This window comes from Urocitellus parryii, chromosome 2 (genome assembly GCF_045843805.1).
Source record: "Urocitellus parryii isolate mUroPar1 chromosome 2, mUroPar1.hap1, whole genome shotgun sequence".
NCBI classification, from domain to species: domain Eukaryota; kingdom Metazoa; phylum Chordata; class Mammalia; order Rodentia; family Sciuridae; genus Urocitellus; species Urocitellus parryii.
In genome coordinates, this window is record NC_135532.1 from 174,754,832 (window position 1) to 174,781,067 (window position 26,236).

The window sequence follows — 26,236 nt, forward strand, 5'->3', positions numbered from 1 at the left end:
TTGAAACAATACCTTTATTCATTTTTATTGGTGCTGAGGACAGAACCCAGCACCCGTCATGTGCTAGGCGAGTGTTCCACTGCTGAGTCACAACCACAGCCCCCCAAAAGTATGTTTATTACATCATATGCTTTATCTCAAATCAATTAACTAACTATAATAGACATTCTTATTTTTGCTGGCTATCTTAAAACTATCTTGGAGGAATTATAAGCTGCCATTTTAATACTCTGCTTACAAAAGTACAGACAGTCAACATTTCAGAGACCTTATAAGGTACTCTAAACTGGGATCATACTTTTTTTTTTTTAATTTGTTCTAAATAGTTACATGTGATAGCAGAATGCATTTCAATTTATTGTACACAAATGGATCACAACCTCTCATTTCTCTGGCTGTATATGACGAAGAGTCACACGGTTCATGCAATCATACATATATATATATATATATATATATATATATATATATATATATATAGAGAGAGAGAGAGAGAGAGAGAGAGAGAGAGAGAGTAATAATGTTCATCGCATTCCACCATCCTTCTCACCCCCACACCCCCTCCCCTCCCCTCACTCCCTCCTGCCCAATCCAAAGTTTGTCCATTCTTCTCTAGGCCCGTCCCCCCAATTATGGATCATATTAAAGACATTTGTATATAATCACTTTTGCCACTAGATGGTAAACATGCATTAATGAATCACAAAAATGAATGGTTAAAAATAAAGAGCAAAGACAGTACCAACAGGTCTAAGTTAATCAAGAAAAAGAAGACGTTTCCCACTAAATATTTCTTTAAAATTTGCATATAATTCTATTAAATCTAAAGGAGGCAATGTACACAATCAAAAGCTTAAAAAATGTAAGTCCTATTACCCCTTAACATAGGAAAACTACAGACACTTTTAATTCTGTCTCCTTTTACTGGTATAGATACATGGCATAGTAACACAAGAGTTATTTATTTTTTTAGCAACCAGGAGGAACTTTAAAGAGATCTGTTTGGGGGCATCATATCTTCTAATTATGCCATTGGTTACAATTCAATGTGAATAAAATTAAATGGTTGTGAAGCACAATATTGGAAAACAAAGTACAAAATCAACACTTCAATAAAAGAAATTTATTCAGTTGTCTCGGTGTTTTAAAAATCTAATTATGCATATTTAAGGCACACAATTTGATTTGACAGACAAACATTGTAAAATAATCATTACAGTTAAGCTAATTAAAAAATCTATTACTTAGTTATCTTTTTTGGATTGCTGATGATGGTAAAGTGCACTTGGGATCTACCTACTGAGCAAAATTCAAGAATACAGTACAGTATTGATACTTGTGGCTTGCCATCGTATACATAAGATTTCTGGTATTTGCTCTTTGTGTCTCTTGACCAACATCTTCCCATTCCTCGTTCCCCTAACTCCTAGTGACCATCACTCTAATGTCTGAGTTTGCTATTTAAGATTTCATATACAAATGAGATTATCCAATATTTGTCTTCATGTGTCTAGTTAATTTCACTTAGCATAATGTCTTCCAGGTCCATCCATATTATACAGTAAAAGAAATGTAAAGAAACAGCAATTTTTTATGCTATTTATGCCCTACTTTCAAGTGGTCAAACAAACAAACAAACAAACAAACATATTTACCTGCGTTTACTGGGAATCACTCCAACTTCATCACTTTCACCATCTGGTGTAACCTGTCTGGCTTGCCACCACTCATCATCAGAAGCATTAATAACATGGAGGATATCTCCAAATTTGAAGTTCAGTCCCTGACTGGGAAGGCCACTGTCTTTAGTCTTGTCATAATCAAAAAGGGCTCTAGATTCAGAAGAAGAAAAGCCCATAATTATTTATTATTGTGGCATTAATCATTTTTAAATAAATATAGGATTCTCAAAGTATATATAACTTGGATAATTAAACTAGTATTATACTATAGTAGGCAAGATAATGCCAAGATCAATATTGTACTATATGCACAAGAAAATGAGACAAAACAAGTATCAAATCAACTTGTTATGGAAATAGTTTATTAGATATATTACCTATTTCTTTCAATATTGTAGGAGAAATAGTTTTTTTTTTAAATGTGACTTTCAGAAAATTAAAACCAATATACATGGCTCATAGTATGTTTCTTTTGGACAGTGCTCGTATAGATGAATTAGCAGGTGCTTTGGAATCAGTCTTGAGGGCTTGAGTGGTATGTCCTCTACTTATTGGAGTTATATTGTAGTTTCTGTGTTTGCTTTTACTTTGGGCAGTTTATTTGATTCTCCTGAGGCTTTTCTTATCTATCAAACAGGGCTAATAATATTTTGTAGGGTTGTTCTGAGGATTAGATCAAATTTGGTAAAATGTGTACAAGAAATTTAAAAAATGTTTTTGAGTGTGTTGACACATCTATTTGGGAGGCTGAGGCAGGAGAATTGCTTGAGCCCAGGAGTTTGGGGCTAGTCTGGAAAATGTAGTGAGACTCCATTTCATAACCAAACCAAACCAAAAGAAACCAATACCCAAACCAAAAAATGCTGTAAGTAAAATCCAATGGCAACCCATACTGAATTCCAAAATAGAGACAAATCTAGAGAGTTGTTCTAAAATAATAGAAAGTAAACATTAAGAGATACTTTTCTGTTTACTTTAACTAGACACCTTAAAACAAATTCCCTGATAAATTTGATCCAATAGTTGTGAACTAAAAGACTAAATCAAAATCGTGATTATTCCATTAATCATTCCTTCTTCCATTTGTTCACAAAACAAGAATGAAAAATACAGATGAATATATCAGCTGCCGAATATTTTGGAAAAAATGCTTTATTACTTTGGCAATTGCAAAATGTTAAGAATATTGAAAATTTTGATAAAAATATTGTGAGCTGTCACTTGATTAATTTGTGTACAATATATAAACAAATTTAATTTTTAAATTCAAATAAATTCTCTTTAGAGTACAAGAAAGGGCTGAGGTTGTAACTTAGTGGTAGCGTACATGTCCTAGGTTCAATCCTGAGTACTGCTAAAACTGACAAAAAAATGAATAAAGAGAATATGAAAGAATTCCAATAATTACATTTTAAATACTATTTATTTATTCTTTTATTCCAATTTGATAATCACAAATGAGGATACAAATCCTACTCTTTTTTCATTCTACCCAACTTTTTTTTAATTCTTCTGTGATGCTAGACAATGAAACCAGGGCTTTGCATATGCGAGGCAAACATTCTAACACTGAGCCATATCCACAGCCTTCCATGCTACTCAATTTTTAGAAACTTTTCTCCTGAAGTAAAATCTGATGAGAGATGGAGTTACATGACGGAGTTAATGAATGAACTGGCAATTCATGTTTTTCAAATGTGATCTTTCCTTTTAAGGCTAATGGTCTCAGAGAAGTATGTGGAAATTAAGTGGGATGGCTTACTTAACATGTAAGAAAATATTTAGAAGATGAGGATACAAATCAACATATTATAAAATAAAAAATAAAGTACCTCAACAGAACAAAGTCAAAAGACATTCAGAAAAGGGAAAATATTATCTCAACATTTTAGTAAAAAATTCAACTTTTGAATCACAAAATAGAATTATATTACTGATGAATAAATGGTCAAAAGAAATTATCCACAATCTCTATTCTGTTAGCACTATCTTTTGTCATATTTGATTCATTAAAAAAATAAATGCATGGAATACATGAGTTATTAATTGTAAGAGTATAATGAACACTTTGACCATTACCAATAATTTACTTACCTATATATTCGCTCTCTGATCCTTCTTCCCTTGGATCAAGAGTTAATCATCATTATAAAGTTTTATATCATTATTATAAAGTTTTGAAACCACTGTTTTGAATACAGTGTTTATTAATTGTCTTGATTTTTGCTATTGTTGTTGTTGTTGCTTTAGTTTTATCACATGTTGTCCCATTGTCTCAGACGTGGGACATATACATATATGAAAAAATATAAAGGCTATATGAGCTCTATATTATGATTTCCAATATATTTTAATGAACCTGTTCTAACTTTGTTGAAATATTTACAGAACTGAAAACTTTGGACTTATTGGGTTGAAACATTATAATGGTTTAGTTTGTTTCAGAGATTTATAAAAAGGCATCAACTATGATCTTTCATAGCCTTGTTTTTATTTTTTGAAAGTAAAGAACCATGAACCTCTGGTTAACTGTGGCAGACTGCCTATATTTGTTTATTTCCTTTCCATCTTGAAACTCATTATAATAACAATGAAAAATAAAAATACAAAAGAGGACAATAGGAGAAAAGAGATTTTAATAATATTTTTGGATGATACCTATGCTTAGCAGACTAAGAGAAGCTATAACTAGGGTACCTGAAGAAAGGGATACTGAAACAAGATTTATTCCATAAGAACTTTAGACATGCTCAGAAATTAGAGGTGTACAGTATCCAGGTAAGCGGGGATAAGTTATATTACTGAAAACAGAAGGTGGAAACTTTATATAGCCATTAGATCTTTCAGGCCCCTTTTCCCATTTCTAGTCCTATAAAAGACCAGAGGTTTAATCTTAGAGAAACTTGTGTCTGAGAAGCTAGGAGCTGTGGAACTTGGAGGGGTGTAGGAAGAAGTTAGATTGAAAACAAGTGAATGAACAGGAAATCCATATACTGAAAAAGAAAATTCTAGCAATCTGGTTTATATTGCTGGCAGGAGATTAAACCCTCTAGTTTCATTCTCTGTTCTTAAGAATGGAAAACAAGGATCACGGAATAGTTAAAGAACACCTCACATATAAAAAACTAAAGAAAATAGTTTAAACTATAAAATAAAAACACAGAGAATACTAGAAATATAAAACCTCAGAAAAACATTAGTTATCACATTTATGAAATAAAAAAATGACAAAAAGGAATAATCAGATAACAAGAAGGAACTCTTGGAAAATAGAACAGGATATTACCCCTCCCCACTAAATTCTAATTGAGAAAGCAGAATAGAGTCACTTTCAGACATGCTAAGACTCAAAAAACTAACTAACTAACTAACTAAATAAATAAATACCTCCCACCCAATCTTTTCTCAGGAATTTACTAGAGAATCACTTTAGGAAAACAAAATAAAATTAAGAAGAAAATGTGACACGCAAGAAATATATCCTGATAGAGTAAAGAGGCAAAGGGAACAGGGTAATGGCAAAGGGAGGTCCTTTTTGAGAATGTACAGCCAGTCTACAGAGCAACTACTGGAGCACAAAAATGGGAAGAAACTCCATCTGATTAAGACCATTTATGTGTCCACATGTTGTGAAAAACTGTAGAGGCTTATTTAGACACATGGCTCTCAATACTATTAATTTTATTGACAGTGATAGGGATTATGTGTGGGTCATATAATAAGAGGCAGAATGAATGGTGTGGTAGGGGAACACAATGGCAGTAAGTCCATAATGTTTAAAGTAGAAAACAGTAATATATACATGTTATTTAGAAATTAAGAGGCAAAGGCAAGGGAGTTTGCTTTGAAAATGGAAGATAACTGTTTTAAGAGAATGAAACTAGAGGCTGGTAGGAGATGACTATTACTTTTCATTATAAGGCTTTTTGATAACATACGAACTTTAAAATTAGAGTGTTACATCTTTCAAAAATTAATAAAAATGGCCAGGTATGGTGGTGCACACCTATAATCCCAGCAGCTCAGGAGGCTAGGCAGGAGGATCACAAATTAAAAGCCAGCTTCAGCAACTTAGTGAGACCCTGTCTCAAACTAAAAAGTTAAAATAGTCTGGGGGTATGGCATGGTGGTTAAGTGCCCCTGGGTTCAATCCTTGGAATGAATGAATAAATAAATAAATAAATAAATGTACTCCAAACAAGTGTACAAAATGTTTTTCTTTTTGTTTAAGTATTTCATAAATCACCAGGTGTGCTTTACCACTGAACTAACTCCCCCCTCCCCAAAAATAAAACAAAACAAAACACAGCCCTTTAAATTTTGGGACAGGTTCTAAGTTACAGAGGCTGGTCTCAAACTTGTGATTCTCCTGTCTCATTTCCCTAATAGCTGGGATAACAAGCTTGTACTACTGCCCCTAACACTTATTATTTTCATTTGCTCTCTTTACTTTTAAAGAAACTGCCAAGGTAATTTATAAGTTACTCAAATGGAATATATCCTATTATAAATGATACAAGTAAATCTAAGTGTGGTATGTCAGGTTTGTATTCCTAAAACACCAATTTAAAAATACTTCCAAGTTCACATTTATCTTGTCTTTCTCATGATTATTCAAAGGGTTACATAACTTTCACTAATGAAATTATAATATAGATACACTATCAGAAAATCAATCATTAAAAAACATTTCACTAACTTGTAATATATTTTTTATAGTAAAACTTCTTAAGTCAGTGGAAAATACTGAAAGAATCTGCATGCATAGATAATTAAAGATTGCTATAATTAGAAGTAAAACATTTACCTGACATAGAGGGATCGCTTCTGGCTAGTTCGTAGAGAACCTGACCCTGAACTAATACTACTATTCATCATCTGCTCCCGTAAGTCATGTATTTTAGCTTCAAAACGACTGTACTCTGAAGGAAGGAAAAGAGAAATAATTTTATTTTATAGTCTCAAAAAAAATAAGTTACCTAAAGATAAAGTGCTAAATGTTTAAGTTGTTTCAAAATAGGTTAAATGTGGTTAGAATTTAAAACAATAAAATGCATAAGATTTTGTTCAACATGAAAACTTAAAAAATTATGAGCTTCTTAATGTGTCAGAAATTAAACTGCCTTAGAATTTTTCTACATTCATATAATATTTAATCAGTTAATGCAATTCCATGAATCAAATAGCACTATCAACCTTACCTTACTGTCTAAATTAAGTGCATATGTTAAAAACCAGAATTTATTCTAATTTGTCTTAAAAAAGCTATAATAATTAATGAACTAGATGCTTTGATTACTAACCTTTAACAGTTAACCTTATATTCTTAAACAGAACTTATGCAAGATCAATAATAAAAATATGCTTTAACAAACTGATAAATTTTAACTAATTTAATAATTCATAAATTATCAAATGTCAAAATAAGATGCAAAAAAATCTGAAATAACATTCCTAAATATTTTAACACATTTTTATATAAAAAGAATAATTTTGAAAATGGACTACTTTAAACTATTAAGAACTACTCAATCTTTAACAAAAACTTGTAGCACTTTAAAAAAAAATTATTGCAATTACAAAGTTGTACACATTTATGTCTTTTCTTTTAAATCAATGTTATATCAAACTTGATTTTCTTATAAACCTAGTCTTAGAACAAACAACTTGCTTGTGCGTTAAATAGCTTAAGAAGACAGAGTAAGAATAAATACTGCTGGGTCACTCTTCCTTTCATCATTGTCATATCATGTTTTTTAATGGATATTATGATTAACTGAGGCAACCAATTATTAAAAAACTCACATTACTATGTAACTATCATGACAAATCTTCTTTATTATATGTTGACACAGCTAAGATTTACAGATAGATATACAGGCCACGGGAGATATGTTTTGAGTTCTGCCCCCTCTCTCCTCTGCAGAGGCTCACAATCATTGAGCTACATCCCCTGCCATTTTTATTTTTAATTTTGAAACAGAGTCGTACAAAGTTGCCCAGGTTGGCCCTGGACTTGTGATCAGCCTTCCGAGTAGCTGAAATTATAGGCAGAAACACCATGCCTGGCTGAATTACTATTTTAGTCACTTGGAATAATTCTTCCTTGGGTGTTAAGGCTGCCAAATGGATACACATTAAGGTTCATTTGTTTCTTTTTACTTTAAACTTCAATTTTTAGGGGCTGCTTTTTAAATCTTTTTTTGTAAGTAAGTGAAATAAGTCAAAAGTCAAATCTTACAGCAAGAAGAATATTAAAAAGGATGTCCAGGGCTGGGGTTTGGCTCAGTGGTAGAAAGTTTGCCTAGATTGTGTGAGGCCCTGGGGTTGAGTCTCAGCACCACATATACATAAAATAAAGGTCTACTGACAATTAAAAAAAATATTTAAAAAAAATGAAGTTCAGCCTCTATCCTTTACTCATCCTATTCTGTCCTGTTCCTAAATATGTAAAGAAAAGCTTATTCCTTCATTTTTAACAATATAAGCATATACACACATCCCTGTAAAACATTCATCTTTATTTTATTATGTATGTATATAATATATAATTATGTGTATGAATACATGAAAACTTCCTTGCTTCTGTACTAGGGGTTGAACCTAGGACTGTGAACAAGGTAGGCAGAAGTCCTACCACTAAGCTCACTCCCAGCCCCATCATCTTCTTTTTTAAATGGTAAACTTATAGATTTTTCCTTTGTTTCTTCTCCACGAAATAGTAAGAATAGCCATATAGTCAGATGTTTCTCACTTTTTAAAAACCAATACATAATCTTTTTGTTTGCTTCATTAGTAAACCTGAAAATTGTTTTAATACTTGAGTTAACTTTTGGTGTTTATCCCAGTTTTATTCTTATGATTTGGGTTACGTGTGTGTGTGTGTGTGTGTGTGTGTGTAGAACCTTTACAAAATAACTGTGGCAGATTATATTTTCCAAAAGTGCCTCCACATGCTCTTATACAATGTAACTTTCATTCCCCCAACAAAAGGTGGAGTCTTAATTCCCCTCTCTTTGAATTTGGGCTTTTTTCTGACAAGAAGTCCTGATGATCTTGTGTGATTTTCAAGGTTTGATTAAAACAGGCCAGGATGCTGAGGGGAAGCCAGACACTATGTAACAGGCCCTACTACTCTATAATAACCATACTGCAGGTCAGATGATGGTTCTCTGAGTCCAAACTTCTAGCCAGGTATAACTAAGGCACAAGATAATGGGAGTGAAGTCACCCTGGATCCTCCAAAGCAGCTAAAGCAGCTCATCCATTCTTTTGGAGTTTTATATTCCATGAAATGAGCTCAGCTGATTCTGCAAGGAATAGAAAAACCTTCCAGTCCTGCCCAAACTGTATTTTTTTTTTTTTTTGTACCACAGATTGAACCCAGGGGTGCTTAACAACTGAGCCACATCCCTAGCCCTTTTAATATTTTATTTAGAGACAGGGTCTTTCTGAGTTGCTCTGGACCTTACTAAGGTCCTGAGGCTGCCTTTGAATTTGCAATCCTCCTGCCTCAGGTTCCCAAGACACTAAGATTACAGGTGTGAGCCACTGCACTTGGCCTAAATTCTAAACATACAGAATTCTTAGGATGGTTGTTTTGATCCATTAGGCTTCAAGGGAAGTTTGTCATGAAATAGTAGTAATAAGAATACAATCTCACTGTTTGGTTGGTTGATTTGTTAGAAAGAAGCAGGAGAGGTAAGACAATGAGAAAGAATTAAAAATATAGTAGTAGATTTGTCCTTTTTTTTTTTTTTTTCTTTTTGTGGTGCTGATATCAAGCTATCAAACCCAGGGCCTAAATCATGCTGGGAAAGGGCTCAACCACTTGTTTGTCTTTGGTCACCTACCATAAGCAATCTTCTCAGATCTGATTTGAAATATTATTCTCTTATATCTAGTTAAAAACTTTAAAACAACCAGAAAGCTTATTCCATTTTCATATCATCTTCAAATTCTCCCATTTTTCTGATAACTGTATTTTATTCAAATTGTCAGCAATTAAAGCCTTTTCATGTTCCATACTTTCTTATATCCATCTTAATGCCAACACCATTCCTCACAACAGTATCTCTTCTCATCGTTTTGAATGCTGACGGTTGTTTCTTTCCTTAGCAAGTATTTATACAAACAATATCATCCCAATTTTTTGTTGATGTGTTTGAATACAGTATTTATAGGTGAAAGTACGTTTGACTGTGTTTGACTCTTCATGTTTCTTCATTATGTCCTATAATTGCCTTCTGATGAAATACTGCTGACAATACTTTTCTTCCTTTTAAAAGGGCTTTTTTTAAAAGGGCCAATAGGCGGTGTGGGGGTGGGGAGAATGTAACAGTAGTAGAGCATTTGCCTAGCTTGTGCAAGGCCCCAGGTTCAATTCTTTGGTACTACCAAAGGGGCTTAAGGGAGTTTTTCCTAAGGAGTAAAGACAGAATTCCACAGTCTTTTTTTCTTTAAATGTTTTTGTAGTATTTCTCAATACTGGTTATCATCTTGAATACATGAAATGTGCTTCTGATAGGTACTGACAATTTTAATTAAAAAAGTTCTGTTTATAGGTTGTGTTGTTCTGTACTATTATTTTTTTATTGTACTTCTATTATGTACATACTGAATAATCTGCCAAATTTCATATCTGCAGTTTCCTATTTAAGCAATCACAAACTTCATTTTCCTGAACCATTTGAGAGTAACTTGCTTCTCTGATGTTTCATCATCCTGAATACTTCTACAAAAACATCACAATTGGGCAAGTAACATTAACAACCCAATAGTTTCACCAATAATGTCCTTTATATTAGAAGGCTCTAGTTCAAATTCATGTATTGCTTTTAGTTGCTGTATCTTTTAAGTCTTTCAGTTGGAATAGTGTCAAGTTTTCCCTGACTTTGTGATCTTGATATTGATGAGGATTACAGGTCAATTATTTTAATAGGATCTCTCTCAATTGGGGTTTTTCTGATGTTTCTAAATGATTACATTATGGTTATACAATTTTGGCAGAAATATAACAGAAGAGATGTTATATTCTTCCCCAATGCACCCTATTAGGTGATAAATAATTCTGATTTGTCCCATTACTAACTTTGATCACTTATATTGTATGTGATTACTTGATGAAGGTTATGTTTGCCAACTTTTTCTACTAGAAAATAATTTTTCTTTTTGTAAATACATTACTGAAACATATACATTTCTTTGGTCTCATCAAACTTTCAATTAATTAATTCACATTGATAAGAACTCATAATTCCTAATTTATTTAAGTCCAATTTGATGCTGAAATTGTTCCTGATTTGGACAGTGGAAGTTCTGAGGTTTTATTTTTTGTCTTTTTTTTAAGAATATCTTCATTTTTTATTTTTATGTGGTGCTGAGAATCGAACCCAGTGCCTCACCCATGCTAGGCAAGCACTCTACCACTTGAGCCACAACCCCAGCCCCAATTTTGAGTCCTTTTGATGGCTCATTATTTGAGTACTTCCTTGCTTTTTGGCATAAGATATTACAAAATAAACTATGCCTGAGCCCTGAAACCAGCCATTTGTCCAAAAAGTCTTGGTAATTTTAGTGGGGAATAATATTTAGAAGGCAAGGTCTGGATGTTAGGTATCTTCATTGCTATTGGGTTGGCACTGAGCCCAGGCCCCTCTCAGTGGGCAGAACTCTGGGGAAATATATATGCGCGTGCACACACACACACACACACACACACACACACACACTTAGATCTATATTTATGTTTAAATCTATATACACTAAAAACTATTGAGTTTTTACCAATTTCTTCAATTTGAATCAAATACTACAGGATTTATATTTAGTTTTCTTTCTTTCCATATTATAAGTCTTACTCCAACAGTGAAAAATCATGGGTAACAGTGACTTAACATGTAAACTCATTTGATAAATCTCTCTGTCTGTAACCAAACTTCTGCCCCCACCACTAACCACTTTCCTGGGCTCTGACTACTCTTACATGTGCCTTCCCTCATTCTTCTCAGGCTCATTCTGCTTCCCTCATTGCTTAAACCAGGATATAGCCTGCATGGAAGCCCGTTCCTCATGGTTAAGTCCAATTGGCTGCCATAGCTCTCCTTAACGTCCCTTCTCCTGAATTGCAGATAACTATTTTGCTTTGTTCCACCCTAATGGTTTCAGAACCAAATGGATCAGGAGGTGAAAGGATAAGATCTCCTTTTCTGATTAAAAATAAAAAAAAGAATTTACCTACTTCCTTAAGGAAATATAGTTTCTTCCACTTAAATTTAATTTTTAAATAACATTTTTCTTTATTTCTAATAATTTTCTGAGTTCTCTCAACTCACTAATTTTGTTCTTTCACATATACCATCATTTTTCTTTAACTTATTTCGAAATGTTCATTTCATTTGTTTTATGGGTAATGTATTTCTAGCATACTTTTATTGCTTGTAGAGAGAGACATTATTCTGATCCTTTAAATTTTTAAACACCTTTCCATGGGATTCTATCTTTATCTACTATTGATTTTTATTTGAATTTAGTTTCCCTCAACATTTAGACAGTTATAAATCAAGAAAGGTTTTCTAGTAGCTGAGGCGCTCTAGAGCTCCCTCTTTTGTTGTTTCTGACAATTGTTCAAAGATATGATCTTTATGCGATTTTCCTGGCATTGTATTTTATTTCATTAATATGGACCTTCTATTTCCTTTTGCCCTATTTTCCCTATCCTATTTTTTTTTATTTTATCTCCAGCACTTCTTCCATATTTGGAACTTTGAATTTATAGGGAGCTATAGCTGGCTAATTGTGCTATGGGACCCAGACTGCCCCAGCCCCTTCATATCTATTTGCAGATGCACTGTATTCATAATGTAGATTGTGCAAAAATCCTCACTGATGTTCTCAAATTATTCTACTGCATCTCTAGTAAGTACTGATTGATTTGGGGGCTTCTCCTGTTGTTTCTCCTATACAGAAGCTCATATCATAGGTGGTTCTAGCTAATAGCTTGTACATATCTGCTTGTATATTGGGATCCATGAGGATACTTTTCTCATCTACCTTTGTTGTAAATTTGTTAATAAACTTTGGTTTATTGCCAAAGTTTTGTTGCCTCATTTTGTTTGGGAGTGTGGGGTAGGGCAGGGAGTTCTGGGCAATTCAGCTTTAAATCTGTGATGTCATTTGCATTTTCTATTAGTCACATTTGCTTTATGTTTCTATTATTTTAATTAGATCCCAGAAAACAACTTGGAAGTGCTGAGTTTTCAATATTTCTTTTGTTTTTAATATTTAAAATATAACTTATTTGTACATTTAAATAATTTTGTTTTAAATAAATCATGTTTAACAGTAAGCTTGTAAAATTTCTGAAAAATCTAACAGCTGGGTCTCATAAGCTAGTCCGTTACAGTGTTTGGGAGTAAAGTAACTTCGGTGCTTCCTAGCTCTGTGTTCCCAGTTTCAATTTGCTTTTGGTTTGTAATTCCTTACTGCCTTAAAAGCTCTTCAATATTTAATAAGGCATTTCTTATATTTCACATAAGTAGCATTATCAGTTGATCTGATCAGTGGATATCTAGGTAATTTTTAGATCTTAGAAAATGTAAAACTTTCTATAAAAAGAGTATATTACTTTTATATTGAGACAGGAAAAAAGTCTTTCCTAAGAAATAACTAAGTTATTATGAAGCATTTAAAATAAAGTTTCAGATTCAAAAAATTTAAGATACTGGAGAACTAATCAATTCCTGATAATTCCTGAAATTTGTAATTTATTCTGTTTATTCAGATTTTTGTATTTAATTCCTTATTTACTATTAACAATTCCTCAAAACATTTGTGTTTATGTTCAAAATACACTTCAAAACTCTCCAGAATGTTACTTTTTCTTTAAACTTCCTATATCATTTACTTAATTAAGAGCCCTACCTTTTCCTTTTGTTTCAATCAGTTTATACTTGAAGTCTTATCAATTTCCATTTACCTACCTGTGTATGTATTTTCATATTTTATTCTGGGAGAATAATTTTGTCTCCCTTTTCCGTTAATTTATTTGCACCCCTCTCCTAGAAATCACATCAAAACTCATCTCAGCAAGCCCACCATTGGGAAAGAACTATAATGTCATACAGGAGATTTTGCCACATAGCATTTCAGAATTTCTGGTACTAAACCAAATTTGTCATGAAACATGTTAGGGAGTTTCTGAAATGCTGAATGTAATTAAATATGTGCATGCTTATCTAGGGAGAGATGTTTAATAGCGATCCCCCCAATTCTCCTTTTCAATTTCTAACTTTTATTCTCACCCCTAAATTAAAGGTAGGCATGGGGGGGGAATCTCTTCTAAATATGCAATCCCTAATATGAAAATAAAAATTCATTTATACTTTATAATGAAAGATATTAAACACAGAACTTAAAACTTGAAAGCAGTAACTTTCAGGGAATAGATACTGATTGTTCTAAAGAAGAAAACTGGGAAATTTTTGAGTAAAAAGTTAAGTTAGAATGAAAGATAAGACTGGTAGGTAGACAGACATGTGCAAGGGGATGAGAGAAGGGAAAATAGGGGCTCATTCCACTTGGGTGATGGAGAACCTTGTCCATAAACCACCTCCTTCACAGTCAGACTACAAGCTTCTTAAAACTAATAAGAACTGAATATATCCAGCTTAAGGGACTTTCTAATTTTGAAGCATATGCTGAGCACTGAGGAATTGTCCTTTGAGTGACCCATGGCTCACTGTAATATCATTTACATTGTAGTTTTGACAGCATCCCCCCACAATGGGTTTCATATAGGTACTGATGGGAAAATTTCCAACATGGTAAAATTGGCACAGGCTCATTAATGCATGATATTAATGCTCCAAATACATGAAGAGGGGGGTTTCCAGACCAAGCAACAGTATCTGCCACAAGCAAAACCCCAGGCTACCGCCTCTCTTAGGAGAGCCACTCCATGTTCTCTACAGTGTGATTTTGTTTTGCTAAATATTTGCTTTATGCTTATACTATCTGTATCTCTATAGAAGAACCCATTGCCTGGTAACATAATGATATAGGAAAGAAACTGGGAATATAGGAAAGTAAAATAAAATTAATTATGAATATGCTACTGAAAATCACTACATGAAATGACAAATGTTTGCAAAGAAGCGACACTCCTCCATTGCAACTTCCCCAAACAGTTTCTACTCCTTCTCTCTCTAGCTGGTACCAGAAATAATAATGGAAATGAAATGAGGAGACTGGGGGGCTGAAATTCCACTTCTGTAACTCCACTTTAAATTAAATTAAAGCTTTGAAACTCATTATGGCCAAACCTCTCACCTTTCCCAGACTTCACTTTAGTCACTTGAAAACTAGAGATTATAATATCAATCTCAAACATCTCCCCTTATGAGAAATGTCTCACAAAAGAAGGACATAACTAATGGGAAAGAGAAAGTTTATTTTTTTCCTCTTTATCTCTTTCCTTTAAAATATCAATGCAGTAGAACTAAAATTTCCTGAATCAAAAATTGAGATGTAAGATTTAAAAGTTGGCATAGTACTCCTGTGGAACAATGAGACGAAACATTTGAGGTTTGGGCTTTCCATGAAAGGAGGAAGCTTTAGTGTGTAGTTGAGAGAGTGAGTTCAGAGTGTGGAGACTCACCCAGTACCTCATCTGGCATAAAAGATTATCTAAGCTTCAGATATTTGAGAGTTGATGGATGTAGAAAAATAGCTTTGCTGGAGCTTCCCTTATTTAAGTATAGTAATTTCTGGGAAATGAGGTCAGCATAAATTCCCTAAGGAGTTTGATGGTCCTGAAGTAAATGAAAAGACACTTATATCTGTACAGACAAAAATGTTATTAAAAACTCTCTCATCTTTCATTTGTTCTCCTAAAAACCCATTTGTCTATCCTAAAGAAAACTATTTGATTTTCTTACAGAAGCTCCTCCTTGCCCTATTAAGTTAGGTATATAAGCTTTAATTATATCTACCATTGGCTATTTCTTTTGCTGGCTCTATATACTTATTAATTAACCCCTCCCCCCACTGCCCCTTTCCTGAACTTTAGTGTAAAGGAAAAGTTTTCCCTTACAAAGAGCTAGAAGAAACCTTTTTAAAATTTATTTATTTACTTTTTTAGTTGTAGGTGGTCACAATACCTCTTTTACTTATTTATTTTTATATAGTGCCGAGGAACAAACCCAGTGCCTTACACTGATAGGTGTAGTACTCTACTGATGAGTCACAATCCCAGCATAGAGGAAATCTTAACCACTTAACAGTTGTGTAACTAGTAAACTGCTTAGCCTCTCTGTATCTGAGTTTACTCAACTACAATGTAAAATGGGGTAACAGTGTCTTCATAGGATTAGCAGTGGAACAAAGAGCAAATAAATTTAACAAGGTTAGTATCATACATGACACACAATTTTTATTATTATAGTCTATCATCAATTCACAGAAGATTCTTGAACTACTGACTAGGAAGTGTTTAAAACTTATAATTTCTGGTTATGGATTAAAACTATTATGGTACTTCCAATTTCCATGTTTAAGTTTTTGGAGTTAACAAAATTATAAAGAATTGGGATATAAGATCCTTTTAAATGTCTTATAGAGATTCTTTTTTTCTCCTACTTAGAATCTAAGACATGAAAGTTCAAAGAATTCAGACATAAAAACCTGTAATAGTACTTTATGGAAGATTAAAAGGCAAGCCACAGATCCTGAAAGATAAAAAATTAACCCTAACAAAAGCTTAACTCATTTTTCTGTTTGTATGTATTTTTATGTATGTCAGATTATTAATGAAGCAGTGAATTCTAAGGGATTCATTTTTAATAAAGATACTAACTGTAAAGACAACAATTATTGAAGTATCAGGTAACTTGAGAAAGAAACTGTGAGTCTTCACTTTATATCCTTGGCCCTCACAGAAGTTACTTTGATGATATAGAGTATGTTTTTTAAAAAAAGTTCCATAGAACAAAAATGCATCTGTCAAAAATATGTAACTAATATTAAAACAAAATGTGAACCTATAATGTCACTGCCTAATAAGCAGAAGTAAGGTACAAGGAAGAAAGGCCAGTTTTCAAAATAAGCAAAGCATATTTTAAAATTTTAATTGTTCTCCCTTTGGTCTTTTGTTATTCTTGACCTAGGATATTATTTATTCTCATCTAAATCCTATCCATTGCTCAGGTGTTCACTTAAGCACCAATCCTATTCTGTCATCTTTTATCATGCTAAGCAATAAGATCTTCCTCCTTTGGAATTTCTAAGGCAGTTCTTACATTCCATGCTCTGCTGATACTTACTTTGGGGTTATTAGGCAATGGAATACATTTATTTAGGTAAAATTGAAATAAACAATAAGCAAATAGGAACATAAACAGACACTTACAAACTATGCTAAACTCATAAAAAGAAAAATATTACAGTGCTCTGAGAGGGAGCCAGTCATCTCAAGAATACAGAAAAAAGAGTAGAATGAGAAAGAACACAGTAAGCAGAGAATTAGGAAATAATTGGGTTTAGACGAGGATTTCAAAGGAGGACGGTATGGTTAGAGCTTAAGGAGGAAAAGAGAGGGTGGAGGTCATGCAGTGAAGCCATGTGTATTGTGCTGTGCACAATCACAAAAGGCCTTACATCTCTACTAAAGGGTTTGGATTTTATTCAGAGTACAATGGGAAATGTTTTACATAGGGAACGATATAACTCAATCATTGTATTAAAAAAAATCATTTGGCTGATGAACAGAAAATGGATTGGAGAAAAGAAAGAAAGAGTGCGGAGGCCTGTTAAGGACTATTAGAGCAATTCAGGCTTTGGCTAGGCTAGTAGCTGTCATCATGATGTTGTAGAACGGAAAGAAGCCAAGGATGATTCCTAGGTTTCTGACTTAAGTGTGAATGGAGATGCCATTTACTGAGACAGAAGAAGAATTAAGTTTCAGGCTTAGTTTTAAATTTGAAACACCGGGGAGAAATGCTGAAGAAATCAAATAGGACTGATGGTGTTTGGTGGTGTTTAGGAGATGTTTGGAAAGAATATACACATATAAGAATAATCAACTAGATACTCATTTGCAATATCAAGACTATGAAAATTATCATTGGTATAAAAATTATTCTTTATCAAGATTAGAATAGTACGAAATACAATTAAAAAAGAGTATTGAGCTGAAAGATTCAAAGAAGTATAGAAATCACAAAAAGGAACAAAAACAAAAAAACAACAGCACAAGCACAGTAAGGATAATCCAAGAGGGAAATTCCTGAACCTATAACTATCTGGGGAAAAGGGTCCTTGCCATCTATCAGAGGCTAGTATATTTAGTACATAGAGGGGTACATTAAGTCCAATTAAGAGCCACTAACTTATCAGGCATTGGAACAGTCCTTCTTTCTATTAACCACTTTTTTATCCCCTTATAAGTAACTTGGTATTTTTGCTTGGGTCTCAAAGATATTTTCTTGATAAACATAACTAGAATGTCAAAATTTTGGCCATTCTGGGTTTCCATAGGTTATGCTGTTCCCTTTCAATAAAGATTCACTTCTTTTAATTTCAAGAAAAGCTTTCTTGATGCACTGAGTTATAATTTCAAACCTTCTCTTCCTTTTAAAAATATTCTTCTGGAAGTCTAATTTACATACGTGTGTGTGTGTGTGTGTGTGTTTGTGTGTGTATATACACACACATTGCATAGATATAATTGTCTTCCATTGCCAATATTTTCTTTCTAATCTTTTTAGAGTCTTCTCATTTTTCTTTTCATTTTATTTACTCTTCATATTGTATCCTTAAGATCCCCAACTGAGTTTCTGCAGTATCTCTGTCTTTGTGTTCCAATTTCACTAACTGCTTTGCTTTCTTCTTTCCTGGGTACTGCTAGCTCAAAGTGAGTCTCTTTTGGTTATTGAGTCATTTTTTCCTGGGATTCTTATTTCTACTGTGTAGTCTTCTTGCAAAGTAAATCCATAAATTGCTAATGACATTAAGGTTAAAAAAATTCATCTGTGTCAATATTTTATTATATCTGTATATGAGTATATATGTATAATTTTCTATCCTTCTTATTAATATTTTTTATGAATGCCAGGCTAGTTACTTTTATATTATCTATTATGAATAAATTGTATTGTGCTGGATCAGCTATTTGCAGAAAGCTTGGGGTAGAGGGGAAAGAGAAGCACAGGTAATTTTCACAAGCTTTAACAAAGACTGTCACAGGCTTTAACAAAGATTGCTTTACCCAAATATGGGTCCTCTAGTTATCTAAACAAAACGATATCATGAATGGTTTCTATTTTAGTCTACTTCCCACATTCTCATGAGGCTTGTTATAAAATAGAAGGAATCATGTTGTTATACCTCAAAAATGAATCCATTGCCTTTAGGAAGTACACTTTTGTATCATATTCTAAGTTTTACTATATAGAGCATTACTGACAACTCATGTTTTTTAAAATTTTTTTTTTTAGTTGTCAATGGACCTTTATTTTATTTATTTATATGTGATGCTGAGAATCAAACCAAGTACCCTACACATGCTAGGCAAGCACTCTACCATTGCACTACAACCCCAGCCCAGGACAACTCGATTTTACTCTTTCCCTCCTGGATTCTGCAGCCAGTAAGCTTTGTTTAAGCAGCCTTGCCTATATTTTGTTGTCCAGGTAATAACATGTCTTTGCAGTTTTGCTTAACATGAGGTATAACTGTGTGGACAGAAGTATTTGTGTATGTTTTATGTTTTATCCTCCTTGTTGCTTTTATGTGTTTTCTAGGGAGATCAGGAAGCAGATAATGACTAACACTTTATCAAAAAGGAAGGAAGGAAGGAAGGAAGGAAGGAAGGAAGGAAGGAAGGAAGGAAGGAAGGAAGGAAGGAAAAAAGATATAGCTTTTTAGTTAAGTACTAGAGATTGAACCTAGGGGCAGGCACTTAATCACTGAGCCACATCCACAGCCCTTTTTTATATTTTATTTAGAGAGAAGGTCTTGATGAGTTGCTTAGGGCTTTTCTGCTGAGGCTGGTATTGAACTTTCGAACCACTTGCCTCAGGCTTCCAAGCTACTGTGCCCGGTAAAAAGTCATATCTTTCTAAACGTATACGGAGAGGCTGTCTATAAAATCAAACAACCAGTGATTGTATTTAGGCTCTTACATAATGTACTTATTGGGTGGGACTGTGTTGGCCAGAAGATAAAAGCATGTATAGCCACACTGGGAGATTTGTTTTTCACAAAAATCAATGAATTGGCATTCTGACTTTCTATGTTAGTTCCTACTGTTTTGGCTCACAGTGAATTTGTTTGGAATTTATCCTTTTCAACTAGTGAACCTAAAAAGTTGATATTTACTAGACTGAGAGAACCTACTGCATATTATGGAATGCCAAGCAATGCCCAATATGCTACTTTCATCAGCCTAAAAAAGGTGGGGGTGTATTACAAAAATAAATTCTATCCTAAGAAAAGAAAAATAAATGTAACTTTGCTAATTATAAAATGTTTCATTTAATTCCTAAATCGTGCAAGGTTTCTTTAATTTCTAAATTATAAACAGTATTTCATTTAGCCCCTTCATCACATCATGTTTTCCTTCATCATGTTGTTTATCAACATCAAGAAGTACACTCTGTATTCTTTTGGGTGTTTGAGCTTTTTAAATTCCACTGAGGATTTACTGGAAAAATGATTATATTGATGCACACTGTAGCCTTATATATGTTTAATATAATGTTACCTCAAAGTTTCCATTACCTCTTTCTTCCCCCAGGAATTAGTAGTCATGTCAATGAGATTTTACTATCTAGAAACACATTATATCTCAAACTTGCACTTTTCTTTTCGTTTTAAAAAGCAATAGGAATTATTAGAAACATAACTTAAAACTTGACATTAATAAATACTATCTGATTTAAAAGAAAAAATTTGTGTGGCTTTTTGGGGCAATATTACTTGTTTTACTTATGGTTTTTATTAATCTGGTAAAAGATTTTAAAAGGTATGCATTTGGTTAGAGGTTAGATTTTAAAAAAGAAACACTTAAAAATTAATCCAGATAATGGTAAAATGCTCCAAAGAGACTGTAGATAAAAGTTCCTATATCTTATTAAAAAAAACACTTTTGATCTTGAAAATGATTAGATTTGTACTAAACAAATAACAACAGATTAACAAATCAGAACAAAATATGAAAAAGAAAGTTTAATTTGGATATTAAACATTATCAAGAGGAAGAATTTTAAAAACTGAAAAGAACAGTAATCATAGCAAGAATTTTATTACCTTCAGGTCGATATTGTGCAACAATTGTTACAGCCTGGCCAGCATTTTTCAATGCGGCTGCTGCCTGCTCATGACTGGCAGCTCTGAGATCAACACTGTTTACCTGTAAATCAAACCAAATCTTAATTTGAGAGAAAATAATCACTTTGATTAGAAATTACAATGGCTTGCTGTTTGTGTAGGCACAGATTAGTTACAATAATTTTACTATTAAAATATATTTTACAATAAAACAAAAAAATACTGTCATTCAAAACAATTTTATACACTAAATGTATTTGCTTACTGTCAATTGAGTAAAACAAAAACATCTTCCACCCCTGAAACTGTCTAGAAGGTTGACTCTACTGATTGACAAATACACCTCAATTTGACTACCTGAGAAATTAACAAGCATTATTTTGCACATTTCTTTTCACTAGTAAGTAGCTCCAGCAATGGAAAGAAAATTTGTTTTCACTTATAACTTCTGTTCACTTTCTACTACATTTTCAACCCAGAAAGTTCAACTTAGTTCCAACTGTTTCTTCCTCTCACAAACTAAACTCTTTTGGTTTAATAGAAAACTAAACTCTTTTGGTTTAATAGAAAAATAATGACTTTTAAAGAGTACTAAAATAGTTCATATTTCAAAGACTGATTTCAACAAAGTAAATGTTAACTAAATCAGGAGATTTTTTTTTTTTTTTTTTTGAGTAAAGGGACTTCCTTGGGTGACACAATTACTAAGGTGACCAATCCTACTCCAGACAAGAAGCAATTTTTATTCTGAAAGCTTGCCAAAACTCCAAGGCACACGATCTTAAGACTGTTTTTCCACTCAGAACAACTTAAGAGGCATTTACAGAAACATTATAATTGTATGTATTAAACGCAAATATTTAATTTTTAAAAATAAAGAACCAGCAATGAATAGAATTCTGCAGTGCTTAGACCTTCACTGAAAATTTCTGAACAGGAAGAACCATCATGTCACTTTCATATGAAAATCTGTTTCAAGATCTAACTTAAAATCTGTTAAAGATCACATACCACTTTTCAAAAATTTGTAAGCCCAGAAATTCTTAGGATCATAAAATTTTTACATAAGGAAACTTTAACTATATAAAAATCTGATGCTTTCTTTATATTATCTGTAAGGACATTATTATGCAACTAAATTAAAACACACCACTCGTGAATAAAAATAAAGATCTGAAAACCCCAACCTAAATAAATGCAATATAATGTGGTTATCAGAAAATATCTCTAGCTGAAGATGGTTACATACAAAATAATTCGTGCATAAAGAAAATTCTCTTAATTCCCAGGAGAACAAATTAGAAAGGAAATTTAAAGGAAGATAAACTTTCATAAATTATTGTAGAAAAGATTAAAACTTTTAATGTTTGGTTACTCTTATAGTATAGTATATATTTTCTAACTATTTATAACTTTTTTGTATCTTTGAATTTAAAATGTCTTTTTTGGGCTGGAGTTGTAGCTCAGTGGTAAGGTGCTCATCTCATGTGTGAGGCACTGGGTTTGATCCCTAGCACCACATAAAAATAAATAAAGGTACATAACTAATAAACAAACAAACAAACAAGTCTTTCTTAGGTAATCTACCTAATCAGACTTTGCCTTTAAATGGAGCAATTAATCCATTTACATTTAATCAAATTATTGGTAGACTCATATAATTAATTTTGCTATTTGTTTTGCATTACTATTTTTTGATTTTTAAATTTTGCTTTTTATTTACCATTACTACTTCTTTTGTGTTCAACAGAAAGTTTCTAGTGTACTATATAAATTCTCCTGTCATTTCTTTCATTACACATATTTGAGTCATTTCTTAGTGGTTGCTGTGGGTTATAATTGGCATCTTTTAACCAGGCATGGTGGTGAACACCTCTAATCCCAGTGACTTAGGTGGCCAAGACAAGAGGATCATAAACTCAAGGACAGCCACAACAATTTAGTGAGGCCCTAGGCAACTTAGCAAGATCCTGTCTCAAAAAATAAAAAAGGGATGGAGATAGTAAATACTGACATATTTAAAATACTTGATTTAAAGCATTTGCCTAGGAAATTCAACATGTGGATTTCTCTAAGGATAATTTATATCACTTGCTTTTTTCTCCTGTGTATGGGTAATTACTTTTTTGTGTTTCTCATATTTTTTTGTTGATAATTGGACATTTAATATAAAATCTGGCAACTCTGGATGTGAGACCCACAACTTTATCTGGGGCTTACTGCTATTGTTTGTTACAGCTGTTTGTTTAGTGACTTTCGGAATTCCACAAAGGTCATATTCTTTGTTGTGTGGGGCCACTGAATTTTCCGCCAGGTAAGCTTACTGGTTACTTAATGATTGGAAAGATTTCATTAATTGCCTGGAATTAAAAAGTCCCCACTCTTTGCAAATGGTTCTATAATGCTTGTAGGCTTTCAACATTCAGACAGGCGGTTGAAACATGCCTTGATCTTTACTTTCTGCTTGCACAGAGCCTAAGATTCAACCAGAGATGAGAGACAGCCCTGAACTAGATCCCAAGGATATGTTGAAGGTTTTCAAAGGCCCTGTGGAGAATTTATTTTCCAGCTTTTTCTTTTAAGCTTTTTGATAAGCCTACTGTTTACAAGAACTATTATTAGATACTTCAGGAAGTCATATTGTGCCTGTTCTTGTATTGACAATTATCCTGGGATAAAAAGCTTTTTATGAGGAGCTTAGAATCAGGTCAAATTATAGATAACCTTGCAAATGTTATTCTAGGAACTACAAGATGGTCAAGTTATAACAGTCCCCCAAAGCTTCTTATAATTGCATATTACTTTATATACCTACCAGTAATGAATGAGAGTTGGTTCCACATTCTCTCCAATAAAGGTTGCTTTTTAATTTTTTTTTTAGCCATATAATTTGGTGGGATATGGTATTTCAAATGGCTTTAAAAACATTTATTTTTTTAGCTGGGTGGTGGAACATCCCTGTTATTTCAGCAACTCAGGAGGCTAGGCAGGAGAATTCTAAGTTTGAGGCCAGCCTCAGCAACTTAGTGAAACCCTCAACAATTTAGTAAGACCCTGTCTCAAAATAAAAATTTTAAAAAGGCTGGAGATGTAGCTTAGTTCAATCCCCAGTAGACCCCTCCCCGCCCAATCTATTTTTTATTTAGGCATCAGCATTTTTTAGTTTGGACAAATATTTATGTCACACACCTGCCACCACAATCAAGATACAGAAAAATTGTTTCACTCCTACCCAATTCCTTCAAAACCCCTTTATTCATTGGGATTTTAAGTTCCCTGATGCCTAATATCAATGAGCATGTGAAAAGGTATTACATGCTCATTGATAATTTATGTATCTTCGTATGGGAAATATCTGTTCAAATCTTTTGCACATTTTCAAACTGGGTTCCTAATTGTTTTATTGTTGATGTGTAGGAGATATTTATATAGTCTGGATAAAAGTCTTTCATCAGATATATATACTAATTATATTTTTTACCATGGCATGGCTTGCCTGTTTGGTTTCTAAATGGTATCTTTTTTTTTTTTTTTAATGATTAGTGTTTTATGCTACTTGTCTATGGAGTTGCTGTCTAACCCAGAGTTGCAATGATATTCTCTTATGTTTTTTTTACCTGAAAGTTTATGGCTCTAGGTTTTCCATGTAGATCTACAATCTATCTAGAGTTAAGTTTTAAGTCTGGAGTAAGACTGTTTCAGGTTCATGTTTTTACTAGATAGTCAGTTGTTTCAGAACAATTAGCTAAAAAGATTTTCCCCTTTTCACTGAACTGACTCTGTCCTTTTGATCCTATTTAAGAAATTTCCTTAATCCAAGTTCATTAACAATTTTTTTTGTACACCTTCTCATATAACTTTAGTTCTATGATCTACAATCAATTTCAAATTAAATTTTGTACATGACATGAGGTAAAGTCTTTTTGTCTGTTTACTTCGTCAATTTCAGAAGAGGGTGTTACAGTCTCCAAGTGTGACTGTGAATTTTTCTTCTTAGTTTTCACAATTTTTGCTTCATATATTTTGAAAGGATTCTTAGGTAGGTGCATACTTAGGACTAAAATTTGACAAATGCTATTATTATTATGAAATATATTTAGAATAACACTATTTGTCCTGAGATCTATTTTGTCTCATACTAATAAAGTACTTTCATATGGTGTTTTGCATGATGAAGTTTTTCCCATCCTTTTACTTAAAACACATTGAATTCCTGAAACTGTTAGATCTTGCTTTTGTGAACCAAACTGACAATTTCTGCATCTTAAATAGTTTTTACTATAATGCTGTTATTAACAGAACTGGATTTCAATCTCTCATCTTAGTACTGTTTTTTAAACTTACCCTGCATATTCCTTTCTGTTATGGTTTAGATATGAGAAGTTCGTGTGTTAGGCAATGAAGGAATGTTCAGATGAAATGATCAGATTAGGAGAACTATCCATTTGCTGGATTAATTATCTGCGTGGTCTACTGGGCTGAAACTATAGGCAGGTGGGTGTGGCTGAAGGAAGTAGGTCACTGGGAACATGCCATTAGGGATTATATCTCCTCCCTTCCTTCCATGCTCTTACTCTCTCTTTTCTGGTTGCCAGGAGTTGAGTAGCTTCCCTCAAGTACACCCTTCCCCTATGATGATCTGCCTCACCCCAGGCCAAAAGCAATGGAGTCATTTGACCATGGACTGAGACCTCTGAAACCATAAGCCCTACATAAACTTTTCCTAAGTTGCTCTTGTCAGATATGTTGGTCACAGCAACAGAAAGCTGACAATCACACTTCCCTTTATGTGTGTGTGTGTGTGTGTAACATTTATTTTTTTCCATTTAATCTCCTGTATTGATTTCAAAACTATACATATCTTTGTGGTGTTTTCAGTGTGTTCACTAGATATAATAATATGTAGCTACAAATTATTATTTCCCCCCAATTTTACACCACTTCACAAAACTATGTAAGAAATAACCATATGATCCCATCTTTCCTTTCCAATTGTGTTGTGATGGTCTTATTTTTTATTTCTATACAAGTTGCATTCCCTACACTGCTTTTATTTTCTATCAATAGTCTAATAGAGTAATATCTAAAATTATTTTTAAAAATTTAAGAAGAGATCTTTTATATTCACTCAGGAATTTTCCTTTTTTCTGTTTTTCCTAATTTCCTTCTGCAGATCTAGGGTTCCATCTGTACAATTTCTCTTCAATCAAGACAATTTCTTCAATATT

The 26,236-nt window shown here is 33.0% G+C and overlaps 1 protein-coding gene across 7 annotated transcripts in view; it reads right to left on the reverse strand.

Annotated features, from left to right (window-relative positions):
* Positions 1-26,236, reverse strand: part of Dlg1 (discs large MAGUK scaffold protein 1) — a 263,303-nt gene that overhangs the window by 42,698 nt on the left and 194,369 nt on the right. For all 7 annotated transcript variants that reach the window (XM_026379198.2, XM_026379203.2, XM_026379202.2 and 4 more), the window contains 3 exons: positions 20,988-21,090; positions 6,490-6,604; positions 1,656-1,832 (listed from right to left, as the gene is read on the reverse strand). In XM_026379198.2, coding sequence (XP_026234983.1) covers positions 1,656-1,832; positions 6,490-6,604; positions 20,988-21,090 — 395 coding nt within the window. The remainder of the gene's footprint in view (positions 1-1,655; positions 1,833-6,489; positions 6,605-20,987; positions 21,091-26,236) is intronic.